An 18,238-nucleotide genomic window follows, 5' to 3' on the forward strand; every position below is an offset into this window, starting at 1 on the left:
GTTCTAGAATGTCATGTAGATCTTCATAGAAACATTCAACTTCAGCTTCTTCAGCATTAGTGGTTGGGGCACAGACTTGGATTACTATAATATTGAATGGTTTGCCTTGGAAACGAACAGAGATCATTCTGTCATTTTTGAGATTGCACCCAAGTCTGCATTTCGGACTCTTTTGTTGACTATGAGGGCTACTCCATTTCTTTTGAGGAATTCTTGCCCATACTAGTAGATATAATCTTCATCTGAATTAAATTTGCCCATTCTGGTCCATTTTAGTATACAGATTCCTAAAATATCGATTTTCACTCTTGCCATCTCCTGTTTGACCACTTCCAATTTACCTTGATTCATGGACCTAACAACATTCCAGGTTCCTATGCAATTTTTTTTATGTACAGCATCGGACTTTACTTCCATCACCAGTCTTAGCGACTATTGGGTGTTGTTTTCATTTTGGCTCAGCCTTCATTCCTTCTGGAGCTATTTCTCCACTCTCGTCCAGTAGCATGTTGGGCACCTACTGACCTGGGAAGTTCATCTTTCAGTGTCATATCTTTTTGTCTCTTCATACTATTCATGGGGTTCTCAAGGCAAGAATCCTGAAGTGGTTTGCCATTCCCTTCTCCAGTGGAGCACGTTTTGTCAGAACTCTCCTCCATGACCCGTCTGTCTTGGGTGGCCTCCACCTAGATGTCTTATAATTGGCTCAAACTTTAACACATAGAAAACTAAATTTCTGATTTTCCTCAAATAATGTTTCTCCCCCAGTGTTCCCCCATTCCAGGAAATAGCATAACATTCACCCAAATGGGTTGGATCAGAAACTTCTTCATCCATTGGTCAGTCTCCTCCCCTCCCCCAACACACACTTCATGCAGCCTATCACCAAGTCTGCCTTAAGAGTGCATCTTAAATCTGCCTGTCACCACCTCCACCTCTACCAGCCTGGTCCAAGCCAGCACTTCTGCTCACCCAGGCTACTTCATTGTTTCCTAACTGCCCTTCTTGCTTCCACTCTTACCCTAACAGTCTAGTTGCTACAAATAGCCATAGTTGAAGTTTTTAAAACATAGTTCTCATTACCTCCCTACCCTCCAGTGACTTCCCTATCACAAGGTTTGCTCCATCCACATGGCTGACCCATCTCCTGTCCCCAGATAGCCTGGCTCCCCTGCTCTTCCTCCTGCCTCTGTCTTTGCCGATGGTTCCACCCAGAAGGTGGAGACCCCACCTATCTTGTCCCCTCGCTTCATGCAGAGAGGCCCTCCCTGATGACCTACTTCCGAATAGCAACTCTTTTCTTACTCTGATTTCTTTTTCTTCCTAGCACCTAAAATGATCTGATATATTACAATGTATGTTTATTTGTTTTTTTGTCTACCACATTCAAGGGCAAGGCCTGTGGGAGCTAGGACTTACTCTCTTCTGTCCACCACTGTGTCCTCGGTGCCTACAACTGGGCCTGATGCATTGCACATGCTCAATTTAGTATTTGTTGAGTGAATGATGTAAAACTAAGCAAAAGTACAGATATAAGTAAGGATGGCTACTAACAAATGGTTCTAAGGTTATATTGAAGGTCTTATTTATTAGGAGAGTTGGAGAAAGATTGAAGTAACTGGTTCCTCTCTTTTCCCCTCCCTTGTGTTATTTTATGGTGGCTACTTGGATATGGCATGCTCCTTTCTGTTTTAGTAAATGGTCATTTCTGGAGTTCTGTACCTCCTCTCTGTACACACAGAAAATCTCTCCTTTACTCCACAGTTCTAAGCACTCAAAAATTGTGTATTCACAGTTACCAAGTCTCAAACTCAGCTTTTACCCACTTACTGTCCATAAAACAGATCTAATAAGATTAGGCAATAGGAAGCTTTTCTATTGCAAAATTGTATTAATGGAATTCTCCCAGGGGCTAAGCTGTTCCCTCTCTGAAAGTTAAGCACATTCTAGAAATCACATTAAAACTCTTTCAGGCCTCCCTGGGTCTCAGGGGTCAAGGGAAGGGAAGCGAGATGAAGCGTCACAAAAGAGCTTACTAATCTTGACATATAACTTTTGATGGATAATTTGTTTTTTGCCTGTCTTCCTATGCCTTAAAGAAATCCTTAGCATTTTCTCTTTTCATGCCCAAGCTTGTTTTGCTGGCAGCCATTACCCATAAACTTCCCCACAAAGATAGGTATCTGCTTCCACTAGGGGCATATCATCATCAGCTCCACAAAGCAGAGCAAAAAGGCCAAAGTGAATCCTTTGTAGGAAAGAGCTGGAGTGAAGGGGAGATGACTTTCTAATGTGGCGACACAGTTACAGAGACTTGCGGACATAGTGTGGGAAGGAGAGAGTGAGACGAGTGGAGAAGGTAGTGTAGACACACAGACACTATCGTGTGCAAAACAGGTAGCTGGTGAGAAGTCGCTGTACAACACAGGGGCCCAGCCAGGCGCTCCGTGATGATCTAAAGGACTAGGATGGATGGAGAGTAGGCAGGCTCAAGAGAGAGGTGATACATGTATAATTATGGCTGATTTGCATTGTCGTACTGCAGAGACCATCATAGCATTGTAAAGCAACTTTCCTCCCATTAAAAAAATAAACTTAAAAAAATTACAGTCTTAGTTCAGATTCTCCCATAGGCGGTCCCTGAAACTAGGAATCAAGTGTAAATAGTCTGTTGGGGAAGCGATCCCAGAAAACACTGATGGGACATGAGAAGGGAAGACATGAAAGGGAGGGCAGCCACAAGTCACTTCTTGGGTAATTGGAGCTCAGTCCCATGTGAGAAGGCTGGGAGACCATGGACAAGGGAGGTGGTATGCATACCTCAATTTCCATCAGTCATCGACTGAGGACTGCTAGGAAGAGGAGACTTAATTCCCTGGTGGTTCTCGTCTGCCCTGTGCATAAGCAGAGAGGGTTCTTATGTCCAGAGAAAGTCCTCAGGCAGAGAGATGCTGGGGCAGACAGTGGGACACTGGCCCAGTAGGCAGTGGGACACTGGCCCAGTGGACAGTGAAATGGCAACACCCAAGGGCAAAAGGTAGAGAGTCCACAGCCTCTACTGCGAATACTGACTTTTGCAAAAAAATATTTCCTAAAAAATGGATGTTCTCCCACAAAGTCATTTTGTGTATAAACAAAGCTGAATGGGACAACTGTGGAAAGTTTTCATAGAACTGAAACCTTGGAGATATGCTTAGAAACAAGAGATTGTGGTTCTGGTTGAGTGGACTGGGGCATTCTGTGTTGGGGCTGGATTTTCCTAGTGACAACTGTCAACAGCCTGAGAGTCCAAACAAGTTACAAAGAAAAGCAGATCTGGTGTGCCTGGCCAGGGAAAGTGGCCCTGCCTTTCATTCTGGAAGCTGCTAGCACCTCCTCTGGGGTTGGCTGCCACTTCAGAGAGTCACTCTGACCACTCTTTCCAAGACCAAGAACCTCAGATACAGGTACACATACACACGTGCTCACTTGGGAAATCATGATAGTAGAGACACAGCACTGAAGTGTGTGTCTGTTTCGTATTCAGACATTTTTTAAGCTACCTCACCCCTTCAACAAAAGCAACCTGGCAACATTTACTGAGTTCTTCCTATCGGCCACATTTGTCCACTCAGTCTTAAGCACCTTATAAGCATCATCTCTATCAGTCATCAGGACAGCCTTGGGAAGGGGTTCCTCCCAGCTTTCAAATGAAACTCAGAGATATTAAAGAACTTCTAGAGGGTTACCCACCCAGGAGAGATTAGTATTCAGAGACAGAGAAAACATATTTAACCAAACAGCTATATGCCTTCAAGAAAATCAGGGAACTTATATCTCAACGTAGCATTTGGAAAAGAGAACACCTGTGAGGCAGAGGGAAAACGCACCCAGGGCAAGACAGACGTGGACAGAAGCAAGGAAGGAGGAAATGACACATTATTCTTGGTCATCTTTCCTGAGTGGGAAGGAGAAGCAGCTTAGAGGAAGATGTGGGAGGCTGAATATTCACGGTCACAGGCAGAAATGAATATTTAAATGATTGTCATGACCACAGAGTGAATTGTTAGTTATAAGCTAGTTCATGAAAGGGAAAAGCAAAACAATTATGAACAAATTTGTAATTTCTATGCACAGAAGTATATGTACTTCTATGGAAGTCACTAAAGTGGAAGTAAATGACTTCTGTGGAAGTCACCAAAGCAGGGATGGCATAGTAAGGTTGACACCCTGTGAGTTCTTATGAAATGCACTAAGAATGAGGGTGTTACACTCTGCCCCTCCGACAAGCGTGTCTTTTGAACTCATTATTAAAAGCCTTTCAACCCCTATAAAGTATGGAATGGCTTCTTGTTAAAACTGGACAGTGAATTTTGTTAGGATTAATAAGTAAGCACCCTCATTCTATTCTCGGTGTGCCTGGGGAAGCCTTCCAAGGAATTGTACCTGTTGCTTTTAATAGATTCTATAGTATTTCTCTTTTTTAAATTTATTTAATTGGAGGCTAATTACTTTACAATATTGTAGTGGGTTTTGCCTTACATTGACATGAATCAGCCATGGGTTTACATGTGTTCCCCATCTTGACTTTCCCTCCACCTCCCTCCCCATCCCTTCCCTCAGGGTCATCCCAGTGCACCAGCCCTGAGCACCCTGTCTCACGCATTGAACCTGGACTGAAGATCTATTTCATATATGGGAATATACAGGTTTCAATGCTATTCTCTGAGATCATCCCACCCTCACCTTCTCCCACAGAGTCCAAAAGTCTGTTCTTTATATCTGTGTCTCTTTTGCTGTCTCGTATATAGGGTCATTGTTACCTTCTTTCTAAATTCCATATATATGCGTTAATATACTGTATTTGGTGCTTTTCTTTCTGACTTACTTCACTCTATATAATAGGCTCCAGTTTCATTCACCTCATTAGAACTGATTCAAACGCATCCTCTTTAATAGCTGAGTAACGTGCCATTGTGTATATGTACCACAGCTTTCTTATCCATTCGTCTGCCAATGGACATCTAGGTTGCTTCCATGTCCTGGCTATTGTAAACAGTGCCGCAATGAACACTGGGGTACACGTGTCTCTTTCAGTTCTGGCTTCCTCGGTGTGTATGCCCAGCAGTGGGACTGCTGGATCATATGGCAGTTCTATTTCCAGTTTTTTAAATAAACGGCCCAATCAAAAAATGGGCCAAAGAACTAAACAGACACTTCTCCAAAGAAGACATACAGATGGCTAACAAACACATGAAAAGATGCTCAACATTACTCATTATCAGAGAAATGCAAATCAAAACCACAATAAGGTACCATCTCACGCCAGTCAGAATGGCTGCTATCCAAAAGTCTACAAGCAATAAATGCTGGAGAGGATGTGAAGAAAAAGGAACCCTCTTATATTGTTGGTGGGAATGCAAACTACTACAGCCACTATGGGAACAAATTCTATAGTATTTCTTTTTTTTTTTTTTTGGCTTAAGGACATGTTTATTTTTTTAATATAAATTTATTTATTTTAATCAGAGGTTATTATTACTTTACAATATTGTATTGGTTTTGCCATACATCAACATGAGTCCGCCACAGGTATACACGTGTTTCCCATCCTGAACCCCCCTCCCTCCTCCCTCCTCTATAGTATTTCTTAATGGAGACAAGGGGAGAAAGAAAAGAGATGTTATTGAGTTAACAATAGAAATTCCTGCTCATGAATTATTTACTTTCTAGAAAAGGTCACATGGGATAGTGTTGTACCTGATGTCAGTGGTGAATTGTCCATTGAACACAAGAATAGTGCACAGTCACCAGGACCTTATCCTAAGGCCATTTTCTGCCCCTTCTCAGCAAAGAAGATCTACATGAGTAGCCAGAAGAACTATCCTCTGCAATTATCCTCTAACTCCTGTGTTCAAATCAGTATGTCAGATGGAAATGAAATTAGAAAGAGACAGAGAGGAAGAAAAAGAGCAAGAAAGGCAGAGAATATAAAGGCTAAAATGTAGGTGAAGGGAAGAAAGGACGAGAGAAAATGTACTAGGCCTGTCTCAGGTTGTACATTTTGCATTTTCTAGATACCTCTGTATGTATATATTTTTTAAGTTATTGTTACAACCAAGAGATAAAATCTCTGTCTGTAGTCTCAGGATGGGAGAACCCCTCTCCCTAACCTTGGCTTCCTCTGCCCAGCTCTTTAATGGAAGTAGAAGGAATAGAAAGCCCCCCAGAGTCTTCATTGAAGTTTCAGGTCACTGAGTGCCTCCACCAGTCTCCCAAGCTTTGCTTTGCTGGGTTTTTCATAGATTTATGTGACTGGTTGGTTTCATCCATTCACTCAAAACACAATTTTTGAACACTTATTGTAAACCAAGCACCTCATTGAGCTGGGAGTATAAAGATGAGCTGGACACGGTCTCTCCTCAGGGAGCTCAGTCCAGGTCCTTGCTTCCAAGAGTGTGGGACCAGCGGCAGCAGCAGCAGCAGCAGCATCACCTGGGAGATAGTTAAAAATGCAAATTTCCAGGCTTCATCCCAGACCAGCTTAATCAAAATCTGCACATTTAGCAAGATACCTAGGCAATTCTTAAGCATATTGAAGTTTTAAAAGCACTGACCTAATGGATTTTTGGCAGGGGAGAGGGAGAGGCTCTTTGGTTTCTTTATTCTTCCATTTATTCTGCTAGTATTTATTGATCACCTGTCATCAGGATCGAGGTTGGGAGCTGGTGGTACATGGGTGAGCAAGACAAAGGAGATGCTGATGGCCTAGAGCTCGCATTCTCATGGGGGAAAAAGGCAGAAAAAAACAAAATGCATGAGCTAGTTACAGATCATGAGCAGTGCTATGAAGCAAGTAAACTGAACTGTAATGGTAAGAAACCAAACCGAACTATGACAGGTAACAGGGGCGGATGTCTTCATGAGTAAGTTATTTCTATTTTGTATTTTGCTTTCTGTTCTAAAAATGTAAACATAATCACTGGCCCTATATAAAGAGAGTCAAAGACTATAATCCTACTGACTGTAATCCTTCTTTTCTCCTCCATGCCCATCCCTCTGCCTCTGGCCCTGGTACTGAAACTCTAGATGCCACCAAGCAGGTACAGTCACAGCCAAGCCCATCAAAAAGTCCAGGCTATGAGCAACTAAACATTTGGATGCGAGCTGGATGATAAATCTCAGAAGTACTGGTATTACCTTTCTGGTTGTGGTAAAAAGGCATTAGAGAATCTAGAAGGACTCGGTAACTGGGGCATAGCTTCCTATCTCATTGTTCTCTTGCATCACTGCAGTCAGGGGCCAGAGTATGCTGGTGGGGATTGATGAATGGGAGGGTGGCCTGCAAGTCAAGATGAGCAATGGACATATACATGCAACCTCAACAACTTCAGACCGTCTCATCACCTACAGTGTTAGTGCTAATCAGCTGCAACCAAAATCAGTGCTAGACCTTAATTCAGTGCAGAAGTATATTTTGACCACGCATTTATTTTCAGCACAAATCCAAACCCACTACAGTTAGACCCCTTGAGGGACAAACCAGTGATTGCCCAAAGAAAGGATACAGGTAAACCAGTAATCAGAGGATGGGGTTTCAGGTACTGCTCCTCTAGAAACTGTGTCATGAAAGACTATTTCATGCAGCAGATCTAAACCACAGTCAGAGAAAGGGCATTTGCCCACTGTTGCAGTTATCTATTGCTGCGTGAGGAACTATCCCAAATTTTTGTGGCGTAAAACTTTGTCAAAGTTTTGTTGAAAAACCTCACACCCATTAGGATGGCTCCTAACAACCAGTTTTACTATTTCTCACAATTGTGTGGATCGGGAATTTGGGAAGGGTTTAACTGAGCAGTTCTTCTGTTCCATGTAGCATCAACTAGGGTCACTTTGGGGATCAGTAGTATGGCGGGTCCAAGAAGGCTCACTCACAGGTAGGCCCCTTGCAGGGATGGCTGGTGGGCTCAGCTGGACCACTCTCCCTCTCCGTGTGCTACCAGGACCTCTTCATGTGGTCGCTCCAGCAGAGATTGGAAATTGCCAGTGCTCTAAAGGTTCTCAGCATCACTAATGATCAGAAAAATGCAAATCAAAACTACAGTTATCACCTTACCCCCTCAGGCTGGCTACTCTCAAAACGGAAATTTTAAAATGTCAGACAGATATGAAGAAATTAGATCTTCGTGCACTGTGGGTGGGATTATAAAACAGTGCAACAGAAAACAGTATAAAAAAAAAAAAAACAAAAAAAGAGAATAGTATGGAGGTTCCTCAAAAAGCTAAAAATAGAGCTACCATATGATCCAGCAGTCCCATTTCTGGGTGTGTATCCAAGAGAAGCAAAGTCAGGGTCCTGAAGAGGTATGTTCATACCCATGTCACAGCAGCTGTGCACAGTACGCGGAAGGCGGGAGCAACCCAAATGCCCGTCAGCAGATGAACGGGCAAGCAGAAAGTGGCACATACACACAAAGGAATAGTATTCCACCTTAGCAAATAAGGAAATCCTGTCACATGCTACAGCATAGGTGAACCTTGAGGATATTGTGCTAAGTGAAATATACCAGTTGCAAGAAGACGCATACTGTATAATTCCCCCTACAGGAGCTATCTAAAGACATCGAATTCATAGAAAGGGAAAACAGAATGGTGATTATTGAGGGATGGGGGTGTGTTACTGAGGGAAAGGGGATTTGTGTAATGGGTACAGAATTTCAGGCTTGCAGTATGGAAAGTCCTGGAGATCTGTTTCACAACCATGTGAATTTACTGAACACTGCTGAACTACACACTTCAAATGACTGAGATGTAGATTGTATTCTGTGTGTGTGTGTGTGTGTGTGTGTTTACCACATTAAAAAGCAAATCACTGATACTCTTAAAGCCTGGATTGAAGGGGAGGGGAACATAAACCCACCTTTCAGTGAGAGGAAATGCGGAGAATCTGCAGCCAGCTCTCCCCTGCCATCCCTACATGGGGCAGACCCTGTAGAGCTCCTGAGGGCCTAGAAGGGGAGATGTTATTTCCAGGGGGCATATTCAACCTCCGGAAGATGAAGGGTGCAGAAAGCGTTGATAGAGGTGGGCACAGATTGAAACAACAGAGCGGGAGAAATGGACAGAGCCTGTAGGGCCAATGAGGAAAGAACAGCCTGGAATCCCACCCTTACTCATTTTCACAACAAAGATGTAGCGCGCCATTCTGCTAAAAGCCTGAGCGGTCCCACCAAGCATTTTTCTCACTCGGCACCTGCCCCTCAGCTGTCCTGACAGTGGGAGCTCCAAGCCCTTATGGAATAGGTCAGATGGGAACAGTCTGCAGAAGCAGGTCACAGGAGACCTTTCAGAGCTGGCAAACACGTAGAAAATCCAGTCACACCACTGCATGTGGATAGTGTGGACAATGTGGCCATTATAAATGCTGCTCTCATGAGCAGTGATTCAAATGACAGCTTCAGAAAGGGTTTGCAAAGAGCCCTTTGGAATTGGAACATGGGTGCCTCAGAGCCCATGACATGTCACGAGGACAAACCCAACTGAACAAAGATCCACAGCAGCAGTGAATGACTTGTTTATTCAGTCCTGCTCTGTACATACCTAGGAGAAGATGACAGCTTTTAAATTGAATCCCGAGCTATGCAACATCCATGGTGTGTGGGAAACGTTAGCAAGAATTTTGAAAAAAGCAGAAAGTTTTATAAAGCAAAGGCCACAGTGGAACCATGCTAAAGCTGCCACCAAATTCTGCAGACGGCCCTGGTGTCTCAGAATCTCTAGGAGTGACAGCAACATCTGGAGGGGAAAACCCTGCCTTTGCCCTCTTAATCTGCCAGCTTCACACATCTGTTTGAAGGGCTAGCCCCTCCAAGCCTTCAGGTGGAAAATCCTTTGTGCAGGTCATTTAGGTAATCATGGCAGCGTTCTCACTGCACCGCTTCTACAGAGTGTTGTCCTGGCATTGTGTGGGGAGTGTTGGTGTTCTGATCACCCCTGGAACACAAGTGCTTGCTGGTTCTTTCAGCCTAGCACATGCTGCAGAATTCTTGCATGCCCCGGGGTTCCTGTTGCATGGTGGAGCCAGTCTTTCTAGGAAGAAAGAATACACGATGGGAGCCATGTCTGAGTAATCCCAGCTCAGCCAGCTTCCCCAAGGGATCTGGTGACAGTGCAGCCTGCACTCACAGCAGGACTGAGACTAGGGTGAGGCCAATGAGGAGCTTAGCGTGCAAAATTTAAGGAGGCCCTTGTCCTGTATTTGCACAATCCTGAGAGTGAGCACCTCCTTGAATCTCGTATGCAGAGACCCACTGGCCTCCCTTTGTCCAGGCCTGGCTCAAAGGCCTCACTCTCTCTTTTTGCCATTCATTCCTCAGTTCCCTGCCCAAGGTTAGCACTGGGGTTGGGGGGTGTAGCCCCAATGCCAACAGTGGTCAACAGAGCAGAGAGCTTTAAGAAGGAAGAGCTGAGAAATTGATGGTGAGATTGCAGTGAGGGATCCAATGAGGCATTTGGCTACACAGTGGCTACCTGTGGCCCAAGACCAGAGCAGATCCAGGAAGGGCTGGTGATGAAAGACTTGCCCTGGTCTGCCCCTCAGCCATGGGCCAAGATGGTAGGGGGTAAATAGGAAACCCTGTGAGACTGGCCACAGAGGTTCTCTTTGTACGAGAAAGCTCAGGATCTTCACAGGGAGGTGCTTTTCCTGTAGAAAGTTCCTTTCTCCCCAGGCTTGGATGTCAGCGCTCTAGGGGCTGATCTGAAGCCTTTCCACCCCCGTCTGCTTCCTTCCCAGCCCAATATGATGTTACCAAATCAGGCGGCTTTGCACTGGGGAGAGAGAAGGTGGGAGTCTTGGGTTCTGTGTGCGTGTGTGCTAAGTCACTTCAGTCGTGTCCAACTCTCTGTGACCCTGTGGATCATAGCCCTCCTGGCTCCTCTGTCCATGGGATTCTCTAGGCAAGAATACTGAAGTGGGTTGCCATGCCCTCCTCCAAGGGATCTTCCCAAGCCAGGGATTGAACTCACGTCTCACGTCTCCTGCACTGGCGGGCGGGTTCTTTACCACTAGTGCTACCTGGAAACAATGATTCAACCAAAGCAGACTTTTCTATCATTAAATCAGGGGTATATTCATTTGTGAACCTCAGTACAGCGGGGACTCCCTCTTGTCTCCCTTGTCCCCTGCATCGCATGCGTACAGCCCTGAGAAGCACACTTCCACACGCAGGGTCACTTTCCATTTCCCTAGTCTCCTTCCCACATTTGCAAACCCACCCACTCCTCCCCTTCTCCCTCCCCAGGGAGCACCTTTCACAAATCTTGCTGGAAAACCCAGACATTCAGTTTTGTGGGTTTTAAATAGAAAATGATGCAGAATGAGCGAATTATGAGCTGGAGCAGTGGAATCATGGACCCACAAGCCCACGTTTGGATTCCATCGAGCCAGAGCACCTCCATGACACTGCAGCAGAGACCACTCAAGTTCAGAAGTGCCCGTGGCACTATGTCAGATCCTTGGGTTGCTGGCTTACGTTGCTTATCTGAAGAAAGCATTCCCTTCCAGAGGGCCTCTGCCAGCATGATTCAAGCTAAGAGAATCATTACAGACTAATCATCATTATGGCATGATCACATTTCAATTATCCCCTGTGTAGTCTAGGTACATTAAAACAACTTCTCTGACTGAGGGAAGTTCGTTAAAAATCATAATGTGCGTTAAGATTTTTTTAAAGCCTGGTGGAAGCCAACGAGGGGATAAATTCTAGAAACAACGACAGAATCTTTCAGGGGTTTCTCTTGCATTTATGCAGAAAGCATAATCTTATCTTAAAATGTGGGATGAGGAACATAACTGAATAATGGGCCAATTGTTTTATTATAATTTGTGTTTCTAAGCGCTCTGTGATTCAAAACCCAACAGATTGTTTTCTGTCAGCCCCAATCTGACCTACTAGGTGCGTTGGCCCATCTTCACCATGTATAAGGTACCCCTAACTCCTGGTTAGCAGTGGCAAAATCTATGAAAATTAACCAGAGGATGGAGTAGATCACACCACCTGTGATCTCTGTCAATACAGGCACAGTCCCTAATATGTTGCAGAAAAGGAAAAGCAGCCTTCCCCTGAGCATTTGTCCTAAAGAAAAGAATTTAAAAGAACAAGTCAAGTTTCATATGCAAAAATATTCATTTTCGATAGCAACAAAAGAAACAGAAACATACCTACGTATCTGACAGTGGTGAAATCATTGAGAGTAGAATATTGAGCGTGGCCTGGAGAGGAATGAGGATGGCATGGAATATAATGCAGTCACGAGAAACTGATGCTGATGATGCAGAGAGTGGAAATATAGCAAATTGTTTTTGATATTGTCTTGAAAATGTCATCTACGCTGTGATTCCAACTATATCAAATAAGTGCACACCTTAGATAAGGAATAGAAAGAGACATGGGATGAAAACAGCTGGTGTCTCAAAGTGATTGGATTGTGGATGATTCATCTCTATAGTCATTCCTTTTGAAACAGTTATAATGTTCATTCAATAATAAATAAAGCTTGGAAGGAAAAGGAAAACACTCAAGTGAGGCATTTTCTGTGCCAGGCAGAAAAATCAGTGATGCCTGGGATCGTTTTGCATTCTCCCTTGCTCCTTCAAAGCAGCCTGTAATCTTCATCCACAGGTAGGGAATATGCATGCCTGAATTATCAGGGGACCCCCCCCCCTCACCAGGAAGGCTGTGCTGTTTGTTTAATGGACCAGAAACCTCACTCCTTTCAGTCTTGTTTGATAACAAATCTAAGGTACATTTGTTGGTATGGTTTTTCCTTGACAAATATGCACAAAAATCTTGAGGACAGAAAATGATGCGTTTGTTCTTTCTCTCTTTTCTCTTTCTCTTGCCCATCCACCCCCCCTGCAGTTCTGCTAAGCCAATATTCTCTAGAATGAGCACAAAACAAATCAAATAACAGCTAAACTAATCGAATAACAGCTTTTGTACATCAGCATCGAGAAGGACGACACTTGGGAGAGATCAGAGTACCGAGATGGATACCGGCGAGAGCGAAGCATCCAGCTGTCAAAGCACCTACTAAACCTAGATCGGCAGAGATGGGAGTGATTTTCCTGAAAGGAGATATGATCACGGATTAAACACCAGCTCATTGGAAACTATCATTGAATAAGAGCAGATGACACTCATGAGAAATCACATTCAGGAAATATTTTAAGGAAGAGAAATATAAATGTGCTAGAATTAACATGTAAAATATATATGTACTGAGGTTTGTAAACTGTCCTTTTTTAATCAAACAGAAAACAAAAAGCTTTAATCTTTCAACATTATTTTTAAAAAGGCAGTGCATCCTAAATTATTCCTATCTCAATAGCCAAGAGGCTGATCAACCATCAGTTATTGAGGAAGCGTCTTAGAAAATGCCTCTGAATATTTTCATAGGAGCCATGACCTTTGGTTCCCATCTCTGCCGTTCATTTATGTCACTGTGTAATTAGTTAACAACCACTCAGTTAAGAGATGTTAATGTTTCAAACTTTTTACTGAGTCTTTGTTCAGTTTAATCTGTCTGAACCAGTTATTACTGAGAAAGTGTTTCTGACATATACTATTACTCCATCAAGCTGTATATTACAGGAAGTACATCTTTACATCATAGGTTCCTGAGCAACATAGACTTCCCTATCTTTCAGGAAATAGCATCAAGGAACTCTGAAAAATATAGAAAGCTCATTTTCACCTTGAATGCTCACATGTAATATATAGGCTGCTATCAAATAAACACTTTTTCTAATTGCCCCTAGTAATACGTATAAGAATTTAATATACTTTACAAGTAAACATCTAAAATATCTTCTTTTTCTATTCCTTTGTCATATCATCAGAAATCCATATCCTTTCTTTCCCTTACTTTCCCTTACTAACACCATTCCATTAAACCTATTTCTAAATGATAGTAAGTGGCACTAACAAAATAAATAATAATTAATAGCCTTAGAACTAATGAATATATACTTAATACAGGTCAAAGAAACTTGGTAGGAGTAAGTTGCCTTTTTGTTTACTAATTTTAGTTTCAAGAACACTCAGTTTTTTTTTTTGTTTGTTTGTTTGTTTTTAGTTGATTGGCATTTAGAAGTAGTGACAAATGATCAATTGTCTTCAACAATCTTTTGCTCCCAGGCGTCCCCCACCATCACCCTTACCACATACCCTGCTATATGCAACAACAGAAAAATAGTTAATATTGAAGTAGCCAATTGCTTGAGAATGACACAAGCTAAAAAATATATGTGCAGGAATCATCAGTATAAGCCAAACCATATTCTATACCTGAGCAGAAAACATGACCATGTAGAATGCCTTCATTTTTGAGCTCAAAATTAAGATCCGTTTAGTATATATTATTGGAACAATGGAGAGTAATACAAGAAGAATCAACCAAGATACAGATCACGGTTGATTTCTCTTATCCTGTCTCACACTCCTAGTTTTGTCAATGTCTTTGGTATCAGCATCTTTTCACCCCAGATGAGTTTTATGTTTCCAATGGCTAAAAAGCATATTACAGATACAGTCAAATAAGTGAAACACAATTCACAAAGATATGGATTTTCTAAAGAACCCCATTAGGGGAGTACTTATTATCTCTAAAGTATTAGCTGTTCTGGGAGTTATTTGTTGCTTTAAATATTAGCTCTCCCTCTGCATTCAAAACACCCTACTTACTAAATTTAATTACACACAACTTTTCAAGAATTCATCTTTTAGTTAAGGGGAGGTACCTCTCTGTTTTACCTACAATAAAAATAGAAGGTATTGGCTTTCTTTAATCCGTGTAAATTGTAGATTCCACTGGGAGTCCTACAACACTAATAGTGGTGTTTATGAAAATGAAAAAGTGCTTCCTATCCACATGCAAGTGTTTTTAAGAAGTTGTTTTCCTTCTAAAAAACCTAAGTGTAATTTAGCATACCATAGTGCTCTGAAGATGGGTCATTGACAGTGTACCATTTGTACATAGGTAAAACACATGTAAATCACTAAATGTTAATTCAGTATAAGAAGTACGTTTTTATCTTTTTAAAAAAAAAGTGACTCCCTTTCTCATTCTGTTCTGTTGTATTGTGTCCAAAAGTTGTGTGTAATTTTTTAAGGTCCAGGAAATGTAAAGAAATTTGTTGGAATATCTGAATTTCTGTAAAAAATAAAAATAAGATTTTGTTATTTAAAAGATTGTTTGGTGTTGTGGCGTACATTCGTTGCATTCAGCGTCTGTCTTTGTTCAGTGATCCAGTGACAGGTGATGACTTGACTGAAATAACCATCTTTGAAAAATCTCCTTGCTGTCAGATTCCATAATATTTGCCAAGAGCAGACATTTATTGGATGTGCAGGACCCTCATCATGCAAAAGGCATGATTAATAACCTCCAAAGCCTCTTCTCACCAAGCAGAGACACACCTCAAGCTAAACCTTCATAGACTCAGTGGAATGAAATTGAGCAGTGACTAGCCAGACTGTTAAGTAAAACCTGGCCTGAAACATTCTGAAATACCCAGTTAGCTGCTCCACCTTGGCTCGTGCACATTGAAACAGCCACCTGTTCCCTAGGCATGAGCAGCAGTTTTGCAGGAGTTCATATTGAGTGTGTGTTGTCTGGGTAGGTCCTAATGCCAGATCCTTCATTTACTGCATAACTCTAAACAGCTCCTCTCCTATTAAATGAACACAAATAATAAAGCCTGGCCCTATAGTGGTGTTGTGAGGCTATAAATTAATGTAGAGGGCTATGCTGGTGCTTGACTAGTAGGCAATATACTCTATGAATTTAACTCCTTCCCCCTACTATTTGCAAGACATTGAAGAAGAAAAGAAACAGAAACATGACCTCTGCTCTCAAAATGTTGAAGATAAAGTAACTATGAGTAGGGATTTAAAACTCAAATACCTACTAGAGCCAGGGAGATAAGTAAGTTACAGAGCAAAGCAAGCTGGGCTGCCAAGATAATAGGAAGTAGTGGGCACAATGGAGCGCTGGAAAGCCTAGGTCCTGTCTACAGAGATGATGTTGCCAGTACTCAGCTCTAGTCATTCACCAAACATGCACTGAGTCCTTACTGTGTGTCTGGAATTATTCTAAATCCTGGGAAAGATAGTAGTGAGCCAGAAACATAAGACCCCTGCTCCTATGGGTCTCATGTTCTGGTAGGAAAACAGATAATAAATAGGGAAATGTCTGCTAATAATAACAGATGCTCTAGTTGCTGTTGTTGTTCTCTTGCTAAGCTGTGTCCAACTCTTTGTGTCCCATGGACTGCAGCACGCCAGGCTCATCTGTCCTTCACTGTCTCCCAGAATTCCTCAGATTCATGTCCGTTGAGTTGATGATGCTGTCTAACCATCTCATCCTCTGCCGCCCGCTTCTTTTGTCTTCAATCTTTCCCAGCATCAGTGAGTCGGTTCTTCCCATCATGTGGCCAAAGTATTGGAGCTTCAGTTTCAACATCAGTCCTTCCAATGAATATTCAGGATTGATTTCTAATAGGATTGACTGGTTTGATCTTCTTGCTGTCCAAGGGACTCTCAAGAGTCTTCTCCAGCACTATAATTCAAAAGCATCAATTCTTTGACACTCAGCCTTCTTTATTATCCAACTCTCATATCCATACTTGACTACTGGAAAAGTTATACCTTTGACTATACAGACCTTTGTCAGCAAGGTGATGTCTCTGCTTTTTAATATACTGTCTGGGTTTATCATAGCTTTCCTTCCAAGGAGCAAGCATCTTTCAATTTCATGGCTTTGGTCACCATCTGCAGTGATTTTGGAGGCCAAGAAAATAATATCTGTCACTGCTTCCACTTTTTCCTCTTCTGTTTGCCATGAAGTAATGGGATCAGATGCCATGATCTTTGTTTTTTGAATGTTGAGTTTTAAGCTAACTTTTTCACTCTCCTCTTTCACCCTCATCAAGAAGCTCTTTAGTTCCTTTTCACTTTCTGCCATTGGAGTGGTATCATCCGCATATCTGAGGTTGTTGATATATAAATATCAAGTTGGCAATCTTGATTCCAGCTTGTGATTCATCCAGGCCGGCATTTCACATGTACTCTGCATACAAGTTAAATAAGCAGGGTGACAGTATACAGCCTTGTCATACTTGTTTCCCAATTTTGAACCGGTTTGTTGTTCCATGTCCAGTTCTACCTGTGCATACAGGTTTCTCAGGAGACACGTAAGGTGGCCTGATATTTCCATCTGTTTAAGAATTTTCCAGTTTGTTGTGATCCACATAGTCAAAGGCTTTAGTGTAGTCAATAAAGCAGAAGTTTTTCTGGAATGCCCTTGCTTTCTCCATGATGCAACAAATGTTGGTAATTTGATCTTTCATTCCTCTGCCTTTTTTAAACCCAGCCTGTACATTTGGAAGTTCTCAGTTCATGTACTGTTGAAGCCTAGCTTGAAGGATTTTGAGCATAATCTTACTAGCATGTGAAATGAGCACAGTTGTGTAGTAGTATGAATATTCTTTGGCATTGCCTTTCTTTGGGATTGGAATAAAAAGTGACCTTTTCCAGTCCTGTGGGCCACTGCTGAGCTTTCCAAATTTGTTGGCATATTGAGTACAGCACTTTCAGAGCATCATCTTTTAGGATTTTAAATAGCTCAGCTAGAATTCCATAATTTCTATTAGCTTTGTTTGTAGTAATTCTTCTTAAGGCTTACTTGACTTCACAGCTCAGGATGTTTGGCTCTAGATTAGTAACCACACCATCATGGTTATCTGGGTCATTAAGACTCTTTTTGTATAATTCTGTGTATTCTTGTCACCTCTTCTTAATATCTTCTGCTTCTGTTGGGTCCTTACCATTTCTGTTCTTTATCATGCCAATCCTTGCATGAAATGTTCCCTTGATCTCTCCAATTTTCTTGATGAGATCTCTACTCTTTCCCAATCTGTTGTTTTCCTCTATTTCTTTGCACTGTTCATTTAAGAAGGCTTTTTTTGTGTCTCCTTGCTGTTCTCTGGAACTCTGCATTCAGTTGGGCATCTTTTGCTTTCACCCTTGCCTTTCACTTTGCTTCTTTCCTCAGCTATTTGTAAAGCCTCCTCAGATAACCATTTTGCCTTCTTGCATTTTTATTTTTCCTTTGGAATGGTTTTGGTCACTGCCTTCTATACAATGTTATGAACCTCCGTCCATAGTTCTTCATGCACTCTATCTACCAGATCGAA

The 18,238-nt window shown here is 42.2% G+C and overlaps 1 protein-coding gene and 1 long non-coding RNA gene across 4 annotated transcripts in view; one reads left to right on the top strand and one right to left on the bottom strand.

Annotated features, from left to right (window-relative positions):
- LHFPL3 (LHFPL tetraspan subfamily member 3) overlaps positions 1-18,238 on the top strand; it is a 650,964-nt gene that overhangs the window by 593,029 nt on the left and 39,697 nt on the right. Inside the window, exon 3 of one of the 2 annotated variants that reach the window (XM_069587892.1) lies at positions 12,903-15,231. The exons of the other annotated variant lie outside the window; for it this stretch is intronic. Coding sequence (XP_069443993.1) covers positions 12,903-12,931 — 29 coding nt within the window. The 3' untranslated portion in view covers positions 12,932-15,231. Of the gene's footprint in view, positions 1-12,902; positions 15,232-18,238 lie in introns of those variants that run through there. 2 annotated transcript variants of the gene reach the window in all.
- Positions 1-18,238, bottom strand: part of LOC138439284 (uncharacterized) — a 73,332-nt gene that overhangs the window by 9,424 nt on the left and 45,670 nt on the right. Inside the window, exons 2-3 of one of the 2 annotated variants that reach the window (XR_011256665.1) lie at positions 7,915-8,049; positions 6,357-6,474 (exon numbers count right to left, since the gene is read on the bottom strand). This is a non-coding gene — a long non-coding RNA (uncharacterized lncRNA). The remainder of the gene's footprint in view (positions 1-6,356; positions 6,475-7,914; positions 8,050-18,238) is intronic. The other variant, XR_011256666.1, reaches the window with a different exon arrangement.

This window comes from Ovis canadensis, chromosome 4 (assembly GCF_042477335.2).
Source record: "Ovis canadensis isolate MfBH-ARS-UI-01 breed Bighorn chromosome 4, ARS-UI_OviCan_v2, whole genome shotgun sequence".
Classification (NCBI taxonomy): Eukaryota; Metazoa; Chordata; class Mammalia; order Artiodactyla; family Bovidae; genus Ovis; species Ovis canadensis.